Genomic DNA, 22,233 nt, shown 5'->3' with positions numbered 1-22,233 from the left:
TAGCATCTTGCACTCATATTATCGCCACAGTCTTTGCGCAGATAAGAGGCGATTATCGAGACATCTGAACCAGAAGAAATGGCAGAAGTGACCAGAACAAAGATTGAACACCTTGGGGATATACATGAAAAATGTATGTCTGACTCAGTGAATAAAATCGTTTTTTGTAACCACAGTTAAGCAGCTGTTTAATGCAAACATTAATACACAAATTGTTTGTATTACCGCCACTAGGATTTCGACACTTGTGCGCATGTGATGTATCAGCAAACGCTTGGCAGCATCAATTAATGGCCTGGATGAAAGCGTTGAAAGTTGGACTGTGCACTGATAATTTTCTTGGTCATGTCCGTTTTAATCGAAAGATTATTTGTGCCCAAAAAGCAAAATTAGCGTACGTCTTATCGCCATGTGAGCCAAGCTTAGTATGCTGATGTGTTTGTATATATAGAAATATATATATATATATATATATATATATATATATATATATATATATATATATATACGTATATAGTTATATGTGTATGCTGCCTTAAATCGGATGTGGCTAGTTGGTTTCAACCAAATCTGGGTAAATTTTAACAGCATGGGCATGTGGTTGGCCGATTTTTTTCAATGAGACGTTCGCAGAGAGTTGTTGATTTTGCATGACCTGTTTTGCTGATGTGTGTTGTGCCACGTGATATGGCACGGGTAATCTGGTCTTGGCATCTTTGCTAGAGAAATCATGGCGTGCCATTTCTCATATTGACTTGTGCGGCTACACTATTCTAGCCAGCCGTCTAGTATGATCCGCAACCCGACCGAAGAGCTCACGGCTTAACACCGTATCGGATGTGGCTAGTTGGTAGGCCAAGAAGTGGCGTCTACAGCCCACGTCGAGTAATTGACCTAACTGGTTTGTCTTCACCAGATAACTGGCATCTCAACTGAGCTGGATGGTCACGTTCCACAGGAGATGGCTAACTTCATAACAGGCGCGCAGCGGGGAGCTGGCGTGGGCGCGGCCCTTGACGCGTCACGGCGAGTAGGACCCAGCAGCATTAGCACTTACGGCAGGCTTCACGTTCCACACCGACCCCTACCCGCTTCATGTACAACGGCGCTCTTTCATTCATTCGCACAGCGGCCTTTCACTCCGGCTTAAGCGGATAAAACAAAAGCACTTCTGCGGGCGAGTCTCAAACCATCGGCCGTCCGTCATGACACGAGCCGAAACCGGACTGGTCGCACTTTGTTCTGTTCGAGTATTGGTGCTCATGATCACCACCCGGAGCCTTCTGCCATTCGGAGTCGCTGCCCGGTAACCCCTCCAGGTTTCCTTCCTAGCTGTCCCATGCGTGGAGCGTGTTTCCAGCGTTCGCGCCAGCCGCGTTACGCAGGATGTGGCGTGCGCTGCAGCTGCGGGCCGCATCCCCGTGCCGCCATCAACGCCATCGATCTCTTCCGGTGCCCTGTGACCCCCGGCTGAGTACGGTGTCACGCTCACCCAGGCCTCGGAGACGCTGCTATCCCCGAGCCCCGAGCGGCGCTGCGGTGTGCTCGCTCGACCGAGTTCACTCACGCGCGCGCTCGGGGCTGGCGTTTTGTCTGCGCGCTGTGACGTGGCTGGCGTGGCAATGGCTGTTGTGTCGCGTACAACGGGGCGTTGACTCAGTACGCACATGAGAAACCGACTGAGCGGCCTTCAGACTGTGACCGCCCGCACCTCCCGCGGCGTCACGGGGTGAGGAATGTGATCGCCATCCTCTGGAGGAGGGCACTCCGGCTCGGGGGCGCATCCCCCGACCACGCAGCCGGTCGCTTCTCACGCGTATCCAGCTGCTCGCGCTCTATCGCACGTTTCATCAGGTCACGCAGCTACGCACAACCTCCCGCGAGCGCGTCATTGACGGGTAGGAATCCGAACGATGTATGAAGCGAAACCGGGTGATAAAACGATGGGGGCCACCACGACGCTGCCTGCTATCTGATCACGTTCACGTCTTCGCTCATCGCGCGATAAGGTCTCCCATCCTTCCGTCCAGCTGCCCCGTAACCTGTCTTTGGATGGAGGCTGTCTGGTCGGATATCTGCTCAGGGCTAGTCTTTGTCCTCCGCGTGACCGGGCTGGTGCTCGTCGCGCTCCGCCCCGACGACAAATGCGGCGCGCGCGTCGCACCGCGCTCTTGCGACAGATGCGGCCCGTTCCGCTTCGACCCGCCGCGGCGGCTGGGGAAGTCAGAGAATCGTACCATTCCCTGTGTGTGAGGCAGTGGAAAAACTACCATGACGTTACACGCGTCCAATCCCCAAAGCTCACATCTCCTAGGAAAGCGTTGGAACTCGTATCTCAGCCCGGAATGATACTGTTTGCCTCGCATGTAAAGAATACACACACCGTTGGAACTCGTAGCTCAGTCCGGAATGATACTGTTTGCTTCGCATGTAAAGAATACACACACCGTTGGACCTCGTAGCTCAGCCCGAAATGATACTGTTTGCTTTGCATGTAAAGAATATACACACTGTTGGAACTCGTAGCTCAGCCCGAAATGATACTATTTGCTTCGCATGTAAAGAATACACACACCGTTGGAACTCGTAGCGTAGCCCGAAATGATACTGTTTGCTTCGTATGTAAAGAATACATACACCTGCTATGATTTGCACGAATTCCTGTCGACAAAGATATTGTGCGTCTCCTGCAGGTTTGGGAACAATTATTACAATGTGAGCATGGAATCTGAACGGAATAGCTACGAGTAACCCTGGGGCCAGTTCCAAACTCAGTCATCAACCAGCCGTGCACCCTTGTAATCTCCACAATGTGGCTATTCCGGCTATGCGTCAGGTTTCACAGGCGTACTCACACACATGCACACTGGCAAATGCGCACGCACACGGAGCAAGACTATCGGATGAACGGATCATGGCCTTGACTATCTATCCCACTGGCGTTTTCATGTGCGACACGGATGGACACTGCATCGCGGTACAGCACACGCTCTTTTAGAGATAGTAGTGAAATAATAATTATAAATCATTCTTAAACAAGCGCTTAGGACCAGTAGTTGGTTGCAATGCCACCCAAACGCGTCCTGACATCGTGCAAAGAATGGTACTGGTAATATTTTAATTTTGGCTATTAGACCTGGTTACACTTATTGGACCACCACTAACACGTTCAGGCACTGGTGGCATTGTGGCAATTCGAGAATATTTGTTATCAGCTGTCTCGGTTTACTCGTGTCTCGTGTTACTCGCCAGTAGCTTTTAGAATTAAGGCTTTTGCCATAACCGCACAAATAATTTAGGTACATTTCTGCCAAAAATGATTTGCATAGCAACAGATATGGCCGGCCGGGCGGCCTCTAACCGAAGAAAGACCGGACTTTGCCACACTGAATCGTCTCGGCCGTGACTGAGCTTTTTTATGGGGGCGAATATCAGCGCACAAAGTCACGGCTGACGTGATTGTGGCAAATTCGTCACAATCTAGATGGTTTGGTGTCTCTCGCTTTGACCGGCGTGAGATATTACAGGGGCTGGTATACGTGCCACCAGCATGTGCACTACCGGTATGTGGACCAAGTGTGCGCAATGCTATGCAATTCCGGGACAACGTTTGCTAAAGATGGTTATTTTGTGAAACGTCAGGAACACCTATGTAAGCTAAATATACGTTTTAGATGTCTTGTAATGACTTGATAACTTCAGATGGCTTGATAGTGGTGACCCCGAGTTCAAGACGCCAACATGGGAACATACGAGGATAGCTTCTCAAATTTGAATATTGCGCATTTTAGGTCCGCTTTTGGACAACGGACTTCGCATTTCAATTTTCTCAAGTATATCTAGTGACACGTGTCTCCAGTTGAATCTCGATCTTGTAAGTGGGAACGTCATTTTGTTATTTCGATGAAAATACCAACAATTAATTTCCCTTCAGTAACATCGTAGCGTGAAGTGTGCGACAGTTGCGTGTTATGGTGGGTCGACGCAACAGCCCGCTACGCACCGTCGACCTGACCCTTAAGAAGGCTAAACCTAGCTTTCCTCCCGGGCGAGTCGACCGCCGCAGTGTAACCAGTTTGTGGTACAACTGTCGGTTATTTCCGCACTCCTGAGCCTTCTGCTCGTCCGACCCTGCACTCTGCTGGCCGTCTCCCTGTCCTCCTCACCGCATCCCTCTGACCCCGGGCTTGTCATCCCCTGCCCGTCCCCGTGCTCCTCACCACAGCTCGGATGCGCCCCGGGTAGTCCCGGTGCCGCGCGGCGCCGACCGCCGCTGCTGGCCCATCCACACGGCGTCACTTCCCTGCCGCACCTGGCAGGCCTTTCACTCTCGTTCGACCGCGGCGACCCCCCATCTCCGGCGTCTGCACCTCTCTCGGAATCCCAAGAGGGTCGACTCCGGTGCCGCTCGCGGTGCGACCCGTGACCCCGCGCCGCCCGCGAGCTGTGCGGACGCCAGCAGTCGGACGCCAGAGGTCGTGTTGTGTTGGTCACTGGGGACGTGTGACCCTATGACCAACACAACACAACACAATACACGTGTGACATGATATCAGCGGATCCCAAGATTGCAGCCTGTGTATAGATGTACGGTTATGATCGACCAATCGAGTGGTGCCATGTGGTAGAGACGCTTGCGTGTTCGTTTCCGGGCAGCGTGGTCTGCGTGGTCGTTTCCGGGCAGCGTGGTCTACGTGGTCGTTTCCGGGCAGCGTGGTCTGCGTGGTCGTTTCCGGGCAGCGTGGTCTGCGTGGTCGTTTCCGGGCAGGTTTTCGTGGTCTCATTGCCCGGCTCATGGGGTGGAACGGCATCTTCGTTTGGGAAATCATATCGTATTCAGCCATTGGTGGTATGGTCTGAATCCGAGAGGAGACGTGAGATCTATTCGTCTTCGTTACACAGTCCGAAATATGCCGTCTCATGATCCAGTGGTGCGGCGCGCATCGCTGTCTGCACATCCCCGTCTGCTCGGTGCACATCCCCGTCTGCTCGGTGCACATCCCCGTCTGCTCGGTGCACATCGCCGTCTGCTCGGCGCACATCGCCGTCTGCTCGGTGCACATCCCCGTCTGCTCGGTGCACATCGCCGTCTGCTCGGTGCACATCCCCGTCTGCTCGGTGCACATCCCCGTCTGCTCGGTGCACATCCCCGTCTGCTCGGTACACATCGCCGTCTGCTCGGTGCACATCCCCGTCTGCTCGGTACACATCCCCGTCTGCTCGGTGCACATCGCCGTCTGCTCGGTGCACATCCCCGTCTGCTCGGTGCACATCCCCGTCTGCTCGGCGCACGTCGCCGTCTGCTCGGTGCACATCCCCGTCCGCTCGGCGCGGATTTCCGGCTGTGGATTTGCTCCTCGCATTCGCTGTGCGCTGCCGCCGGTCCGGGGAGGCACGCTCCAAAACCTCCCGGCGATCACCTCTCACACAGCACACACAAAAAACATCGGAGCAGCGCACCGACACGGACACTGCCGCGGCCTTCACAGCCGTGAACCGATCGGTCACGAGCGGCACCCGGTCGCTGCCGGCGCGGCACGCCTCGATGAGCGACCGTCGAGAAGACGTGACAGCGCTGCCTGTATTACTCAATGATCGCAGTTGTAGCAGGTTGGGTGTACAAATCAAGATTTGTCCATTTGTAGCTTGGCATTGTGCCCAGCTTATCGCGTGGGACTGAGGTAGATGTCATGCCTTAACTCTCGCCTTGCGGGAGCTTTTTCCCCTTTGCCTTACGAGTGAAGCCTCAGAGATAACAGGAGACCTATGGGGCTCTGATCTTAGGGCCAAGACAGGGAACAATGAGCGAGCTAAAGCCACCGGAGAATGGCTATGGAAAGCTCTCGGTAAATTGTAGAAGATAGGTGTGCCTTAGCAATGGTGAATACGACCTTAAACGGGCAAAATTAGGTCATGTAAATTGGTCCTTTGTGAAGCTCTTCCGCTATATCGGGCATTAAGCATGCCACGACATTCGAGAAGACGGTGTCTAATGATTGAAAAATATATCAGACCGTCACTTGAGGAAAGCGACACTTGTGATCTATGCCATGTCATGTCAGGTCAGTGGGATGAAGACTTTTATAGTATTAACCTGTAACGTGGTATGAAGAACTAAGCATACCATACCAAATGAGAAGAAGGCTAAGAAGGGCCTTGCAACATTGTAAGATATGTACATACTATTATGGTTTGAATCAAATCCATGACATTCCGGGCTCCTATCTAGTCAAGCAGTTCAAAGTTGAACCCAGCTTTGATGGCCCTACCCTACTTAGTGTGCCAGGATGATGGAAATGTTGTTCAGAGTGGTGCCACGGCGGTGCTGTGGGTCCACGACTGACACAGCCGCTGTTGATGTGCGTCCGCAGCGGCAGCGGGTGCGCAGTCTGCCGGTCAGCGATGAGTACGACTCACCCGACTCGGACTCGGACTCGGTGGGCGTGCTGGGTCAGGGCAGGTCAGCGTCCCTGCGCAGGGCCCACCGCCACCACGCGAGAGGTCAGTGGACGCGGCGACGCTGAGGGCTCTCCGCGCTTGCTTTGTGCCGTTGTGAAATGCCGCCACGTGGTCTGGTCCGGTCCTTCTAGAGCCGTTACGGCCATTGCTATGGACGGCTCTACCGGTACTGGTATAGAAACACGGCGGTCCCTCTCCCAAGGGACCAGTCAGCGCCTTTTGTCGGCGTGTGTTGCAGCAGCCGGCATTTTATTGCACATGCCATGCAGCTGCAGGTGACATCTGTCATGCGTGCAACGATGGCAACCGCAACGCATTACGGCACTGAAACGACGCTTGTGCATGTATGTCAGTGGCGCAATGTTAAGCGCTGAAATGTTCACGCTGTCACGCCCAGACACCATTGTTATCGGCTCATATTTGCCTGTTGGTCAAGTTCGGAGAGGTTGATGCTGGTGCAGATGTATTGCAGTAAGACTGAGAGAAGTGCTACGGTATAGCAAGAAAGGCCCTCCCGAAGGAGCCAATCGCTGTCCATGTGCCGTCTTACTTGCGTAGTATGAGATGAATGTGTCGTGATAAAGCGCCTCTTCTCCACAAGTCATGTTTCCATGTCAGTTGGTTATTGGATCTGCCCGCGTCGCTACTCGGGAGCCCTCGCAGTGGTCTATTCTGGGTAATCTCGACAGCCACCTTTTCTGGTTGACTGGGCAGAGTGCATGGTGGTGGTGCCGATATTCAGGAGTCATGTTTTTTTAATTACATAGGCATGTGGTCCATAAACATGAAAATATATTTTATCCGTTAAGTCATAGCTGATGCTAGTAACTCTTGAGCGTGCTGACCAGCGACCGCAGCTTCAAAGAATTCAGTTCAAAAACGGTGCGTCGTTTTTTTTCGACCTAGGTACTCAGAAACGTCGTATTGCATGCATTAGTGGTATATTTCTTATATGGTCAGCCCTTGGCATCATTCACTTTCTTTTATGTTCTAAGATCATGATCCGAGTGAGCAGCTTTTGGGGGGGGGGGGGAGGAGTGGGAAGCTTTGATAAATGGAGACGCACCTAACTGTTGTCTGTTCAAGGCCTGATCCCACGCTCGATTGGGTGAAGTATTTCTCATTTTGAGCTAGTTAGCAAGATACTTTGTATTTGACATAAGCGTAGCATGTTTATACAAACCTAAGCGAACATCACTAAACCAAGTCTTGGCTTAACTTCTTCTTACGCCGGCTCATTCGCCTTGCCATCTCCAACTATCATGTCGTGTAGTGCGTTTGCTCATTCGGTGCCGGACTGGTCCATCAGCTTTCCGTTTTACATCGCTATATACGTCTCGGACCAGTCGATCTTATCTTCGGCTGTGCTCAGCGACGCTCTCCGGGTCGGCGGCGACACGATGGCGGGACTAGTCACGTGGCGTGGCGTGACACACAGCCGCGTGGTCGGCGTGACACGGGTCTGTCTCGTTACTCGAATTGCTACAGGGCGGGCGCCTTTTTCGTGCCCCGGTTGGGGCACGAAACATAGGGAACGTTTATGTATGTGTGTGTTTAGAAGAGAAGTGTCATGGGGAAAGGGATTGGTCGGAGGACCGGGAGCTGTCACGAGCAAATGTTGGTCTCTAACAGCCGGCGCCATGAGTGGGAGTCTGTTTCGCGGCTTGGCCGTGTGGCGCGAGGGACCGTCCATGACCGTGCGTTGGGTGTGGCAGCTTTCGGCCGCCCTACCGTGGCAGTAGACGTGCCGACCACTGGCTGTTCGCGTCCAGCCTGCCGACTGAAGCTGACACAGGCACTGGCGCTCAACTGTCAGGCGCCTTATAGGTCAGGTAGTGGGACTTGCCAACTTTTGACGCGGACAATGTGGGTCCGGCCGGGGTGACCTTGCTGGGTAGCTGAGCGGCATGAGCAGTGAGGTTTCTGCGCGGACATGGTGGGTGTGATGTGGGCCGAGGGAGGCTCAGTGTGGAAAGGAGGGTCCTTCTGTGGACGACTGATGTGGTCGGCGTGGGTGTGCAAGGTCCTGTCGTAGGAGCAGCGGCCGTGGCCGACCGACCCCCCCCCCCCCCCCTAGTTTACGGTGACCATTCACTGGCACGGACGCCAGGACCATGGCACTTTCGCCCCGTGAGAGGTCGGCGCTATCTATTCCGGTGCTGAGATCACTCCCTAGGCGCGCCTGTGGTAGAATGTCCTGGGCCTTATTCGGCCGTACCGGGTGGCCGGATGTACCACCGGCTACGGCCGAGCAGGATAGACATCTGACTCAGTGAAGGTGAATCTTCTCGTGATAAACGACATGTGCTCACAAACGTTGCTCAACGTCGGCGGTCGCCCTGGTAGATCAAGTGTATGGATAGAAAGTAGAAAGGAATCGACGCATGCATGCGAGCGCAGACATGTTAGCACGTGTAAGCTGGTAATTTAGCGGCAGGTGTCGCTGAAGACGCCCCTGGAGACGCTCTGTCACTGGATGACTGATGGCGGCCTCTGCTGAGGAAGGCCTGTCACTTACAGGCTCCGCTATATATTCATTGTCCTTAAGCTTTTACTGTAATGTCGCCATGCTGTCGGAAAGCAGAGATAATGGAGGCTAAAAGCATCCCAAGAAGCGGTCGGAACCAAAATAGTTTGTTTAGGTAAATCCGTCCCGTGGATCACCGGGGGGGGGGGGGGGGGGAGCGGAATTCGGTCATCATGTCCTTTCACTTGATGTTAGGACCAAGGATCGTTTCTCTCTCTTCCTGCATATACGACTGGAGACATGTGTAATGCCTTGGGAGAAATGTTATAGAGAGAGAGAGAGAGAGAGAGAGAGAGAGAGAGAGAGAGAGAGAGAGAGAGAGAGAGAGAGAGAGAGAGAGAGAGAGAGAGAGAGAGAGAGAGAGAGAGACGAGATATATATATATATATATATATATATATATATATATATATATATATATATATATATACATATGACGTCCCACGTGCACGCGACCCAAGGTCAGGCCACGGGCGACTCTCGGCTGGCCGTGCTGCCCGCTCTGGTACGTCTCGGTGACGGGAACGATGTGAGCAGCTGGGTAGTGTCTGCGTCGCCGCTAGACCGCGCTGGCTGACGAGTGTGGCTGCGGCTCTCCTAGTGTCGCACATATGACTCTTCTGTACTTTGTCGGCTTATATGTGTTGTTTGTTTTATCCGAGGAGCGTCCCGCCTGTTTTACATGCGTAGTGTCCGTCCTGACTCTGGTTATGTACCTGTTTCCCGCTCACCTGAACCATGTCCACCCGCTGGTACTAACGATGCTTGAGGAAGCGCAGGTACTACACATTACACACACTACTCGCTATTTGCCCTGCTGACCCACATGGCGCTTCCTTTCTAACCCACACACCGCTCCGCTGCTTCTAACCCACACCCCGCCCCGCTGCTAAACTCATCGTCGTCTCGCTGCCGATCTACACGCCGCTGCCGTGCTAACGTGATCGGCAGCCGTGATCGCCGCTGTCGTGCTGACGTGATCGCCGCTGCCGTGCTTACGTGATCGCCGCTGCCGTGCTGACGTGATCGCTGCCGTGCTGACGTGATCGCCGCTGCCGTGCTTACGTGATCGCCGCTGCCGTGCTGACGTGATCGCCGCTGCCGTGCCGACGTGATCGCCGCTGCCGTGCTGACGTGATCGCCGCTGCCGTGCTGACGTGATCGCCGCTGCCGGGCTGACGTGTCGCCGCTGCCGTGCTGACGTGATCGCCGCTGCCGTGCTGACGTGATCGCCGCTGCCGTGCCGACGTGATCGCCGCTGCCGTGCTGACGTGATCGCCGCTGCCGTGCTGACGCGATCGCCGCTGCCGTGCTGACGTGATCGCCGCTGCCGTGCTGACGTGATCGCCGCTGCCGTGCCGACGTGATCGCCGCTGCCGTGCTGACGTGATCGCCGCTGCCGTGCTGACGCGATCGCCGCTGCCGTGCTGACGTGATCGCCGCTGCCGTGCCGACGTGATCGCCGCTGCCGTGCTGACGTGATCGCCGCTGCCGTGCTGACGTGATCGCCGCTGCCGTGCTGACGTGATCGCCGCTGCCGTGCTGACGTGTCGCCGCTGCCGTGCCGACGTGATCGCCGCTGCCGTGCTGACGTGATCGCCGCTGCCGTGCTGACGCGATCGCCGCTGCCGTGCTGACGTGATCGCCGCTGCCGTGTGGCGTGATCGCCGCTGCCGTGCCGACGTGATCGCCGCTGCCGTGCTGACGTGATCGCCGCTGCCGTGCTGACGTGATCGCCGCTGCCGTGCTGATGTGATCGCCGCTGCCGTGCTGACGTGTTCGCCGCTCGCCGACAGATCAGCGGTCGTACGCCGAGTCCTCCAGCTCCTCCTGCCAGGCGTCACCTGACCTCAGGTCGAGATCGCTCTCGTCGAAGCGTGCCCGGCGGAAGAGGTGGGTAAGGAGCAGCGGGCGACCCCGGAGTCTGCTCCCACAGCCGCCGCTCCCTTCCGCCACTCGTCAGACGTCCCATGAGAGCGGCACCACCCCGCTCCGGCGCGCCGGCGGCCCGCCGCGGCCGTCAGAACTGGAGCGCGACCCCTGTGTGCCAATATAATTGTGGGTTATTATCGCCGGCGGCCGCGGTCGCGCGACGCGCGTGACACTGGCTACTCCACGGCCGTCGACTTGGGTTCTGATCAATAGATATGGGCTTGATCGCGCTTGGGCGGAATCGATGTCGAGTCCGAATAAAGGAAAATAAAGCTAAATCTGAATATGGCTCAACGGGGCTGTTGAGAATTAGACTTAAATCCTAGCTGACTCCAGCACATAATGGATGAATCTGATTTATAATTTGATTACGAATAGGTAACTCAAGTTTTTGGTGCTCAAAATGTTACAGCCATTAAAAATGCGGGTGCATGCTTCAATCTGCTTATGCACGTACGCACGCAGACACGCCCGCACGCATGTGCATGTGTGTCATCTACTAGTTACTCTGCAACGGGTATCCGAGCCTGTCAGCCGACCGCAGTTGACGAACAATGCTGTAGCGTGATTCTATGATTTGTATAACAAAATAGGACCCTAATTTGGTTTGCCGGTGTTGGGCAAGAATGGTCGCGGCACATGAGTGATAATGTGTCAAGATGACCATATTACATGGACAAGCCCGGGTTAATAGGACAAATCAATCTGCCCCTCAAACAATGAAGTTCTTTGGCCATTTGCACCTCCGCTGTTACAACCTCGCTCTGCCGGTCCCCACCAACGGCATTTTATTTAACATTTCGTTCACATCACATTCTAAGTGGGTAGTTAACCCCTTGCAGGATCAGGTCACCATTGCAAGCGCCCTGAGGCCAATGCAAGCTGGATTCGGGAGTGGGGCACAAGTTTGCCGATCAGTCGGCGCCGCAGCGCCGTCGCGCTGCGCGGGGCGACGGGCGGGTACGGCGGGCGGTGGAGAGGCCGCTCCTCTGTGGTCATGGTCGCCGACGCGCTGTGAATTCACGAGTGATAGCCTCCGCCTCTGGCACGTGGCACTTCACGGAGGAGCCTCCGACATGAAGAGTCACCGGCTTGAGTACACCTGTCACGTCCCCGAAATGACGCACCGAATGGATGTTTGTCTTAGCTTGGGCGCCATGTGCCTGCCTCCGGGCGGTTTCACCCCGCCTTTTTTGTGTCGGGATGGTAAACACTTCTCCGACAACTTGGCCTTCTGTGAAAGGCGTATGGCGCTTGTTGTGTTTCGTAGTGCCGGACACGCCGCAAGACCTTAACATCCCTCTAGGTTGTGGAATCCGGCCTAACCTGGCAAATGTATTCACCGCCTGCGAATGTTCGGCACGCTCGCCACTCGCCCACTTGGAAATCGTCATTTTGACAAATTATCATTTCATGCGCTATCACTTTGCCTTGCATCAGTTCAAAAACCGCAACAACACTGATCGAAACATGCTGGGCTCGAGGCGTTATTGAATGACTGGTATGAGTGACCACTATAGAGCTGACACAACACGTGCGCTCATTCATCGTCCACCGCCAGCGGCGCTCGTCGCCATCACTTCAGCTTTCAGCGTGTGTGTGATGGGGCCGGGAGAGGCGAATTAGCGGGAGGCCACGGCGGTGCTAAAATAGTCACTCGACCGCCGCCGTCCTGCAATATCTCGCCGCTGGCCGGCGCGCCGAACAAAGGTCGTCTGTGTTGCGCCAGCGCCGCGAGCGAGATGGGTTGTGTCGAGTCACCGCCGCATCGGTGCCCTGCGGGCCGCCGCTCTCGTCAGCCGGACGGTCGGCTGCGGGCCGCCGCTCTCGTCAGCCGGACGGTCGGCTGCGGGCCGCCGCTCTCGTCAGCCGGACGGTCGGCTGCTGGCCGCCGCTCTCGTCAGCCGGACGGTCGGCTGTTGGCCGCCGCTCTCGTCAGCCGGATGGTCGGCTGCGGGCCGCCGCTCTCGTCAGTCGGACGGTCGGCTGCGGGCCGCCGCTCTCGTCGGCCGGGCGGCCGGCTGCGGGCGGCCACTCTTGTCGGCTGCTCACTGTTGTGGGTGTGCGCTGTTGACCGTCACAGCTGGAGGCAGGCCCGGCCAGGTGGCCGGCACCGGGTCTGTCGGGCTGTTGAACGGCTGCCCTTTGGCTGACATGGCGAGAATAAACTGGGGAAGTCAAGCCATTATTTCCTGGGAGCGCTCTCGTTGGGGGCGGCGTAAGGGAGAAGTCATAACAAGCCTGATGGCCTCTTTGACAGAAATGCCCGACTCTTGGGAGGTGTTAAACGCCTTGAGTTTGTTAGATCATACGTCACTTCACTTAATTTGATGGTGCGAAGGACCGTACTCTATCGTAATTCCCAGAATGCGTGGTTTTCTGTGTTGGACGGGGCACATCTGTAGACCGTCGCTCACTCTCCTTGCGAAGTGATGGCGCTTCCGTTCCGATGTCGGTGGCATTACAATGCCGCGCGAATAGATACGCTGTTTGCCGCTTGTGTACCAGCCCACGGTCTGAAGAACTGCACCGTCACGATCTAGACGTATTTCATGTCAAGAGTCTCCCCTCCGAAAAAGACCTCTCGTTTCGAGGTCGGTGTATTCCCCGACCCCGAAGATTTCAGGGCCGTCCTCGCGTAGGAGGACGCCTACACAGACCAGGAGTGGAGGTTGTCCTCTCCTCTCTCACTAAACAGATGGGCTCTCTCATAGTAAAAATGAATACTTTAAAGTTTGAAGACCCTTGCCACGGGTCTCTCTCGCTGGTCTCCTTACCTGCTGCATGCTCCAGGAAGCATACGTCCGTGTCCAGAGAGGTTTAGTGGCTCCCAAATTGGTGCTATTCTGCATACTTTGGCCGTGTCGTATCTTTTCCATTAGTCGCTGTTCTGTGCCTCGTAGCCCCGCATAGAGGCTGAAATTGTATGGTCGTGGTGGATGGCCTTTTTTGCGTATTTAAAACATGCTAAAATGCGTTGGACGATCCATGGGTTAGATAGCTTTGTCACTACAGGGATCAAACTATATGGGGAAAGCAGCTATCACGGATGCTGGGTTCCCCGTAATATAGCCCCAAATTCCAAGAAATATCGAGCTGTTTTCATTTACTTAAGATGCTACACATTTGGTGTTGAAGTCGCGTTTTGATCTTCAGCTTTCTTAACGAGTTTCGCATAACTGCAACCCTCGCGGCGTATGTAATCACCCAATTTCACCACCCACGTTCCATCTTTTTGTTGGTGGAAACACTTTTTGTAGACGAGCAAAACATCTTCATGACACAGCACCTCTCTGAAGCAGCAGTTGTATTTGAGACAGCCAGTTACTTTGATTGTAGTTTCATAAAATGAATCCCAGCACGTGTGCGTGTGCAGTGTGCACAGCTGTGATGGCACACGCAACGTGCCTCGATCTTCGCGGCTTCAAGCGGTCCATTGAACCGCCACAACCTGACAGACGTTAACATGGCATGACGCAGTAGATATATAGCCAATATTGGTGCATGGTGACGTATTCCGCGACAGCTGTCAAAGCCAACTTATAAAGCGCAAATGAAATGCAGCCAAGAGTGTTAGGATTGCTGAAGTCACAAGAACTCGTCACATTTCATTAGTTAACTGCTGACGTAATCGCGCTAACAACTGTTATTGTTGTTTACCTCCCTCTTTGCCAGGACTACAGAGACGAACAAGAATGACTTGTGATTGGCGCGGTCCGTTGAAGCGTCTGGCAACCGATCTGTCGGCCTCTCAGTCTCAGGTGGCTTGGCTAACTCTGTCTGACACCAGGCGGCTATCAATTTCGCACAGCGGCAGTAGCCATGACATGACGGTGGCACTCGTCCTTTTTACACGGGCGTCGGGTTTTTATGATCGAATTTTTGTCATCCTCTCGTCCACGGAGCGGTGTGCGGTGCGTGCAAATGATGGGATGTTTGAAGCCGCTACCAGACCTTAGGGAATGTGCCACCATTTTCGAAGTCCAGTATTTCCGCGCGACGCTATCAATCTTATGATCAGACTGGGAGCAATTGAGACGTCTGTTGCGATCATCTCTAGCTTTTACGAATATCATAAGAACACCATCCGTACGGCATCGCGAAAGCTTCTTAAGGTACACAAAACGATGCATATAATTTGTTGCCCTTAATCGCTCACGTTGAAACATCTATTTAAGAGTTAATCTGTTCGTGACGCGTAGTCCAGGTCTGCAAGGAGCAGTTGTGCCGGCTATTGCCCAAATGCCTGAGTAGGATGACCTAGATCAGCTAAGTGGACAGTTACCGTATCGGCGTATTACCCAGGTCGTTGTGATCTGACGCCCAGTGTCCTGACAGGCGGCGCACCAAGACGCCGGTGCTGATGCCTCCGGCGGCCGACCTGGCGTGTCGCGGCCGCACCGCCGCCGAGGTCGAGACGCTGCTGCTCCAGCAGCTGCAGATGCAGCAGGAGCTGACGGCGCGCAAGGCTGCCGACGCTGAGCTGGACCTGCGCGCGCTGGCGCACAAGCTGAAGGGCCGCGACTTCAGCATCAATGTGTGAGCGGCCATGGACCGTCGGCGCCGCGTCGGCCGCTCCTGACGACGGCGTCGTCGCCTCTTCCAGCCGCCCTTCGAGCGGGCTTCGGCGCCGCGTCGGCCGCTCCTGACGACGGCGTCGTCGCCTCTTCCAGCCGCCCTTCGAACGGGCTGGTGTGTGGACCAACGCCTCGCTCAGAGCGACCGGGCTTTGTGGAGGTGGACGGGTGAACGGTGGGAGGCGGCCGCTGGCCCGTCTCCGTCTGCGCCACTGAGCAGCAACATGGATAGGCAGTCACGAATGACGTAGTCGTTAACTCGGTGACGCGTTCACAATCTCATTCGTGTAGACGCCGCGCCAAAAATGTGTTGCGAAAAGTGAAAATGTGAGATGGTCATTGCGTAGATCGCCTCAAGTTCGGAAGATAATGCTGTATGGCTCAAGCATATATGACTGTTGCCATGTACTAGCGTTAAACTTGTTAGATGTCCTGAGTCTCAGAGAGAGAACTCTCTGGCAGCACGAAGGCTTTGTGCGAGCTGGCCTCCTGTTCGTTGTAACTGTCGACGTTTTTACTCGTCCGCTGCTGCCAAACTGTAGTTGTTTTCATTTATTACAAAAACCTTTGTACAGGAATAATTAATACATAAATACACGTACGAGTATCTCATGTGGGCAATCAGCTGTTCTTTACCTTGGGTCGACTAAACGATAATAGATCACACATCCATAGCGAGAGCTACAGCGGTTTCGAACTGCGTCGACCGCGAGCGGCTAAATGATGGCGTCAAGCTGGCACTGGACACTCGCACACGACACGAGGAGCGACGGGGGACTGGTCCGACCAGCGGAACACTTCTCCCCACATTCCGGTCAACAACAACAATATCACAGCATGGGAATTCGCGGGCCTTAACCTAATGACTTAGTCTAGGTGGACTGAGTTGATGCGAGATGTGCGACTGCTCTGGTGTCTAGTAGTTGCCGCGCGGCTGCTGGGGGTAGCCCTGCTGCGGCTGCGGCTGCGGCTGCGCCTGCTGCTGCTGCTGGGCGCATTTGGTGACGGTCTGCACGTTTTGCTGGGTGCGCGTGACATCGACGGTCTGCCGGTTGGTGGAGGTGACGGTGTTGGTGATGTATTGCACCTGGGGCTGGTTGTTGGTCTCCGTCTGCACCACATCGTACGAGTTGGTGGCGTACTGGGTCTGGTACTGCGTCTGGTATTCGGTTGTCACCGACGTCTGGATCTGGAAAGCGGGCAGACCGGTGTCAGCGGGCAAGGAATTCATCGCGTGGCTAACCGAAAACCCAATCCACTCGCATCATGCACTGCTAATGGTGCCATCATAGCACTGACAGCACACGTAGTAATGGCACTTCACAGCACATCGTGACAATGAATATCGTGACTCTGAAGCTCTAGAGATAGCAGATAAACCTATAAAAGGGCACGCTCTCGGCTGTTTGCCCAAATTGTTGGCAAACGGACGGCCACACCGAGCGTTCTGGAGCCCCTGCCAGGTGCAGCAGCGGTACAGACCTGTGGCACGCGCTGCACGCTCGTGACGGTGACGGTGACAGCGTACTGCTGAGCCTGCGTCTGCGTGAACGTGTCCGTCTCGGTGACGGTCTCATGCTCGTCCTCGGTGAAGATGAGCGTCGAGGTAACGGTCTCGATCTGCGGCACCTCGATCGTGTTGGTGCGGTACGCGATCTTGGTCTCCTCCTGATACTCGGAGCCGCCGGCGCGCGTCGTCGTCTCCAGCTGCACCACCGTCTGCGGGTAATACTCGGTCTCCGTCACGTACTTGTAGAGCGTGGTCGGCAGGAACTCGGTGCGCGTGTCGTACACGGTCACCGGGATGACGGCCTTGGTCCAGGTCAGGATGTACTTGGTCTCGTCGCGGCATTTGCCGCCCCGCAGACCCCCGCCAACGGCGCCGCCGCCGCCGCCGCCCACGCCCACACCGTTGAAGGAGGTGTCGAGGGCGGGGGCGGCGCCGAAGCCGCCAGCCGCGGCGCCGAAGCCTCCAGCCGCGGCGCCGAAGCCGCCCGCCGCGGCGGCCGGCGCGCCGTAGCTCTGGCCGACCTGCCGTTTCTCCACCTGTTTGGTGGAGGCCGCTGCCACCAGGCACACCAGAGCAATGTGTCGCAGCATCTGAAACGGAGACGCCCGGTAAGTTGTCAGTCGGGGGGAGTGCCGTCGCTCTGCCGGACTCGCCGTCTGCCAATTCGCGACGCTTGTTGATGTGCGCGCTTTTCTCTCGCCGTTAGGGTTACCGAGTCGACCGCGGGCTCGTGAGAACGCCGGTGAGAAAACGGCCGTTTTGGGGTTTGCGGTGGGTGCCCGTCAGTTAGCCGTCAGCTGGCTGCCGACGACCTTGTCGCTCCGTCGCCCAGCTGTCTGTGACGTCACTGCGGGCTACGGGGCGTTGTTTCACGGCCGGCGGCGGCTGCGCCATTTATGCCGACATCGCTGGTCGGGGCGATTTCGGTAGTACACGTCGCTGCGCAGGTTTCGTGCGTGCCGGGGGTTTGACGCCAACTCCGCTTGTTGGCTGTGGTGGATGGTGGTGACTGTGGTTCTCAACATTGGCGGCGCTGCAGCAGGCTACGATAATTGATGGTCACTTAAACTATCTCATCGTGTGATCGCAGACTACGAGCATGCTAGAGCTAACCCGCTGCACTATCAGGGTGGGATTCGTCCCTTACACGTGGAATGCTGCATTCGGCTTCAAGACTATTGCGTTGTAAGGAACTGGGGTTCTTTTAGGGCCTATCGAATCACAGAAGCGATGAAACAACGCAGCGCGAAGGTACCAATGGTGAGCCGCCCCGAGTCTAGGCTGTCGCGACTCGACCACTCATCAGCCAGCTGAGCTGCAAAAGTGACGAATCACGTCTGTCGTTTTGAAATGTTCCCATCAACTCGAAGTTGCTTCACTCTCGGTCTCACTTTCTGTGAACCATGCGAAAGAACTGAAGCAAGCCCTGGTCTAGACTCATAGCATTCCAAGCTCCGGTGATTTGTTATTTCGAGGCCAATTGCGCTCACTGTGATAGCTAGCCTGTCGGCCTGAGCGGTTGGGGGGGGGGGGGAGGGGATACCGGCGTAGGTGACTTGTGGTGGGAAGGGCTTTCCATGCATACAATATTATTCATGAGAGAGAGTTGGAAAGTGCATGTTCTAGCTAGTCTTATGAGCAACGATGATCGGAGTCTGTTTTGGAGGCGCAATGCTTTGTCGGATCCTTCATGATAAGCGGCTGAGCGACAAATGCATGAGCCGCATTCCAAATTATGCTAACAACCTAAAGAACCAGGAAGCAAGTAAGACGCCTTGATAGCACCACAGCACCTTCTCAAGCTGCAGTGAAGCGGGAAGAGACACCGGACCTCAGACCGTGCAGCGATATGCACAGCACGTGAGAGGAAAACTTGTGATGCAGCAGTCAAATCAACAGCAGCATTTGGGTTTGCTTGTAAACCTACGGACAGTCTCAGGTAACGGTGCCGACCAGCAACGAGATGTACCGTTACGTCCGTTGTTTGCTCGCTTTATGCCCTCGTAACAAATGGGTACGTACCATAGGACGCAGCATCCCAACCCTTACGCCCGAACGCCTTCTCCACTTTTGAACGCTGGGCTCTTCGCTCCCTTGCTACAGACTCGCCGAGTAAGCGAGTTGCACTTTGAGGTGAAAAAATCCCCGGTGAGGCCACTGCGGCAGTACGGTGCAGTTTTCGCCGGGGGCACCGTCAACAGGCCTCTTACCAGCGTGCGGGCCAGGCCCCGCGCGCTGTGTTGTGATGCGGTAGCCCGGGGCCCGGGGATGAACTCCAGAACCCGGTGATTGTGCCGGCACCTCACTTTCTCCTCCGTTTTGACGCCGCGCCAAGACCTCTGACGGGGACCGCCGGGGGGACGACTGCATGCTCAATGAATGCAAATCTGCCCAGTAATCCGCCGGTAGTTCTTCTGAGAGTTGTCAATAGCAGCATGACGGGTGGTGAAAAAGTGACTCGCGGTGGCCATGTGGCTGAACTTGCCCCTTGCAGTGCTGCAGAGGTTGCGTGACAAATAACACACCGTCACAAAAACGTGCGCTGGGTCTCCCTGGCGTGTGACGTGCGTTGACTCACGCGAGCGTCCCAGTATCTTCATCACCCAAACCCGCACATTACGCTAATTGAACGCATGAGCAAGCCACCTGGTGGCCATTTCCCGCACGGGCCGTCCTCGCCGCAGGGTCGCGTTGCAGGGTTGGACGACCCCGCGCCAGGCGACCACCTTTTGAACGAGAGCGGCGAAGCTCAGCGCGCAGACGCTGCGCATATTCGGCTCCCGCTATCAGCGCTGTCGGCCTCTAGCCGCCGCCAGTGACCGCGACTAGGACATGGTTTCACCGTCGTGCATGACTTCTCGTCCCGCATCTGAGATAACGCCTGACACCGGAGCGGCTTGCGGCGCGCCAACGCGTGCCCGAGTCGTGAGAAACGCGTTAAGTGTGGTGAATAGCGCAGATAGGCCGCCGGAGTGAAACCAACGCGCCGCTAAGCCCAGCGAGAGTGAAACCCGGCTCATGACGTGAATTACGGGGCACGGATGCCTTTCAAAACTGATGTGATTTGACTCGGGACTGAATGACGTGCCACTCAAATGAAACACGTACCTCTGCAACTTAATTCGGGATAAGAAATAAACGAACGATAAAAAGTGATTAAAGCATTTCTTGCCCATGCAATGCTTTCAGATCATTCAGTGTTTCCTAGGGATGCATGTTTTCTGTATTATGGAATATGTACGTGGTTCAAATAAAAATTTAACCTTCGATTGCTAGCGGAAATTACGGGATGTATGAAACGTACTATTATTTGAGCTAACAAAACGCTAGCTTGCTACACACGGTGCGGTCTTTTGAGGCTATTAATTCTACACAACAGCATCTAAAGATGTCCAGAACTGTGCTGAGTTCCAAAAAAAAATGTTTTAGTACCACCAAGAGGTGTTGGCGCGTGTACTATGTTGAGGCTAGGGGAGATGCTCCAAATCCGAGAAATCAAGCTAACGTGAACATGCATTTCTACTTTGGATTTAATTTTCGACCTTTTATTTTCATGCTTTGGGAAATTTGCTTTCTTTACACCGTACTGTATTTTTGGTGTTCAATTGTCTAAAACCTACGGGGGCTTAAACTCATAACGTTTTTCATAAAAGTATGATGAGTAAGTAAGTAGCAAAAAGGGTTGGTTCCTTCAATCCCCCCCCCATGGTCCCCACCACCTACCCCACTCCTCGCACCACTGATAAAAGTAAAAACAAAAGTTCTGAAACCAGGGGGGCATGAAATGCTTTCATCCGGCGCTCACATAGGGGTGCTGTAAAACTGTATCCAGTTTGGACAATTTGGCATTCCACCGGGCCGTTCCAGAGGTCTTGGCTAGCAGCTGTTGAGGCGTTAAAAATGCAGCAAAAGCTATGAAAATTCTGCTTAGAAGTGGAATACTGATGGGATAACACCCGAAAAGCAGCTTGTACATCGAGTTCCAAGGTTAGCAATGTGTGACGCAGGGTCCGACAGCGACCTCAGCAGGGTCCGACAGCGACCTCGCTAGCTGTCTGTTTCAGGTAATGCTGTCAATAGGCAAAATCAACGCTCTTTTAAAAGTGAGAACCAGGACGCAACTCATGGCGTTCGGACGCCGAGCTTGATGACGCCAGCCAGCATATGCCGAGCATCCCCTCGGGTCCGTCGGCTCGCCGCCGCCGTCCTCCCGCCGCTGGCACCGACACTGACACTGCTGACACGGAGCGGGACACGCCTGGTGTGCTCACCTTGCGTCGTTCAGTCCACCGCCGGATCAGCACTGATGCGGCGGTGGCGGCGCGCGGCGCCTTTATACGGCGGTGCGGCGGTGCGTGCGCCCTTTCCCGCGGCCTCCGCAGCCGCAGGCGAGCGCGCGGCCGGCGCGTCGGCGCGGCCAGGACGCGCCGCGTCCCCATCACGGGGTGCCGAAGTGCCAGACGAGGTCGCGTATGACGAGGTCTGGCGAGCCGGCGCAGTGCATGTCGGGTCAAAGCTGCAGTGCACGAGAGCCTTTTCTGTGTCGAGGGAAGACGTTAGGAGGTTTGATGGATTTGATCCCGAGCTTGCTGGTGATGTCAAACTGCGGGAGGTGATTGTAACACTTGCCCTGGCACGTGTCAGTTTTAAGACTTGCATTTAAACATCTGCCATTTCGGCCGGTTTTGCACCAACCAACCATTGACCTATCAAATGGCGCCATTAATACATCAATGCAATTTTGTATGGGCTTCTCCAGAGGTAACTGGTAATGTGTTAGTATACAGAGGTGAAGTGTGGTATGTGAAGTGCTTCGATTGTTGAAAGCTCACTTTTCTCTTATCGCTATCTGACTTGATCTTTATAGTCTTAATGATGGATCATTGAGGCTATAGTTTATTGGAATGTGTGAGAAGTCGAGACAAATTCATTTCATTCGTGTGCCATCTTCTTTTTGGCCAGCAGCTTAAATTTGCGTAGTAATAGCCCTGCAAAGTTTTGGTCGTAGCACTGACCTTATGGCAGGCTAAAATACGTAGTCACGCCCGCATTTTGGCAATGTTTTAAGACGTCTTATTCACGTGTCGGTATTGAGACAGCTTTGCAGTCCCGACTTTTGATGTAATTTTAACAGCCTTAATTCACACCATCGCATGCGACAGTGGGAGACGGGCACAAAGAAACCCAAGGCTTGAGAAAAATGAAACGAATTCAGCATTGAGCGGTCC

At 54.8% G+C, this 22,233-nt stretch overlaps 2 protein-coding genes across 2 annotated transcripts in view; one reads left to right on the top strand and one right to left on the bottom strand.

Moving 5' to 3' along the window:
- Positions 1-15,939, top strand: part of LOC119108115 (Down syndrome cell adhesion molecule-like protein Dscam2) — a 49,067-nt gene extending 33,128 nt beyond the window's left edge. The window contains exons 12-14 of the mRNA XM_037231693.1: positions 6,372-6,501; positions 10,783-10,879; positions 15,257-15,939. Coding sequence (XP_037087588.1) covers positions 6,372-6,501; positions 10,783-10,879; positions 15,257-15,461 — 432 coding nt within the window. The 3' untranslated portion in view covers positions 15,462-15,939. The remainder of the gene's footprint in view (positions 1-6,371; positions 6,502-10,782; positions 10,880-15,256) is intronic.
- Positions 15,940-16,032: 93 nt separating this feature from the next.
- On the bottom strand, positions 16,033-21,298 carry LOC119107644 (YEATS domain-containing protein 2). The gene is made up of 3 exons (XM_037231157.1): positions 21,277-21,298; positions 16,978-17,595; positions 16,033-16,684 (listed from the first exon to the last, which is right to left on the bottom strand). The coding sequence occupies exons 2-3, from the start codon at positions 17,593-17,595 to the stop codon at positions 16,412-16,414; spliced, it is 891 nt and encodes a 296-aa protein (XP_037087052.1). The 5' UTR covers positions 21,277-21,298; the 3' UTR covers positions 16,033-16,411.
- Positions 21,299-22,233: the final 935 nt, after the last annotated feature.

Source organism: Pollicipes pollicipes, unplaced genomic scaffold, assembly GCF_011947565.3.
Source record: "Pollicipes pollicipes isolate AB1234 unplaced genomic scaffold, Ppol_2.1 Scaffold_6686;HRSCAF=7923_pilon_pilon_pilon, whole genome shotgun sequence".
NCBI classification, from domain to species: Eukaryota; Metazoa; Arthropoda; class Thecostraca; order Pollicipedomorpha; family Pollicipedidae; genus Pollicipes; species Pollicipes pollicipes.
Note: the sequence above shows the minus strand (reverse complement) of the source record. Positions and strands in the feature narration are given on the sequence as shown.

What these genes read in the sequence shown, in the direction of transcription:
- LOC119107644 (XM_037231157.1), bottom strand. Translation starts at nt 17,595, where the DNA reads ATGCTGCGACACATTGCTCTGGTGTGCCTGGTGGCAGCGGCCTCCACC. An exon ending in GCGTGCAGCGCGTGCCACAG is followed by an intron (nt 16,685 to 16,977) that starts GTCTGTACCGCT and finishes CCCGCTTTCCAG; the next exon opens with ATCCAGACGTCGGTGACAAC.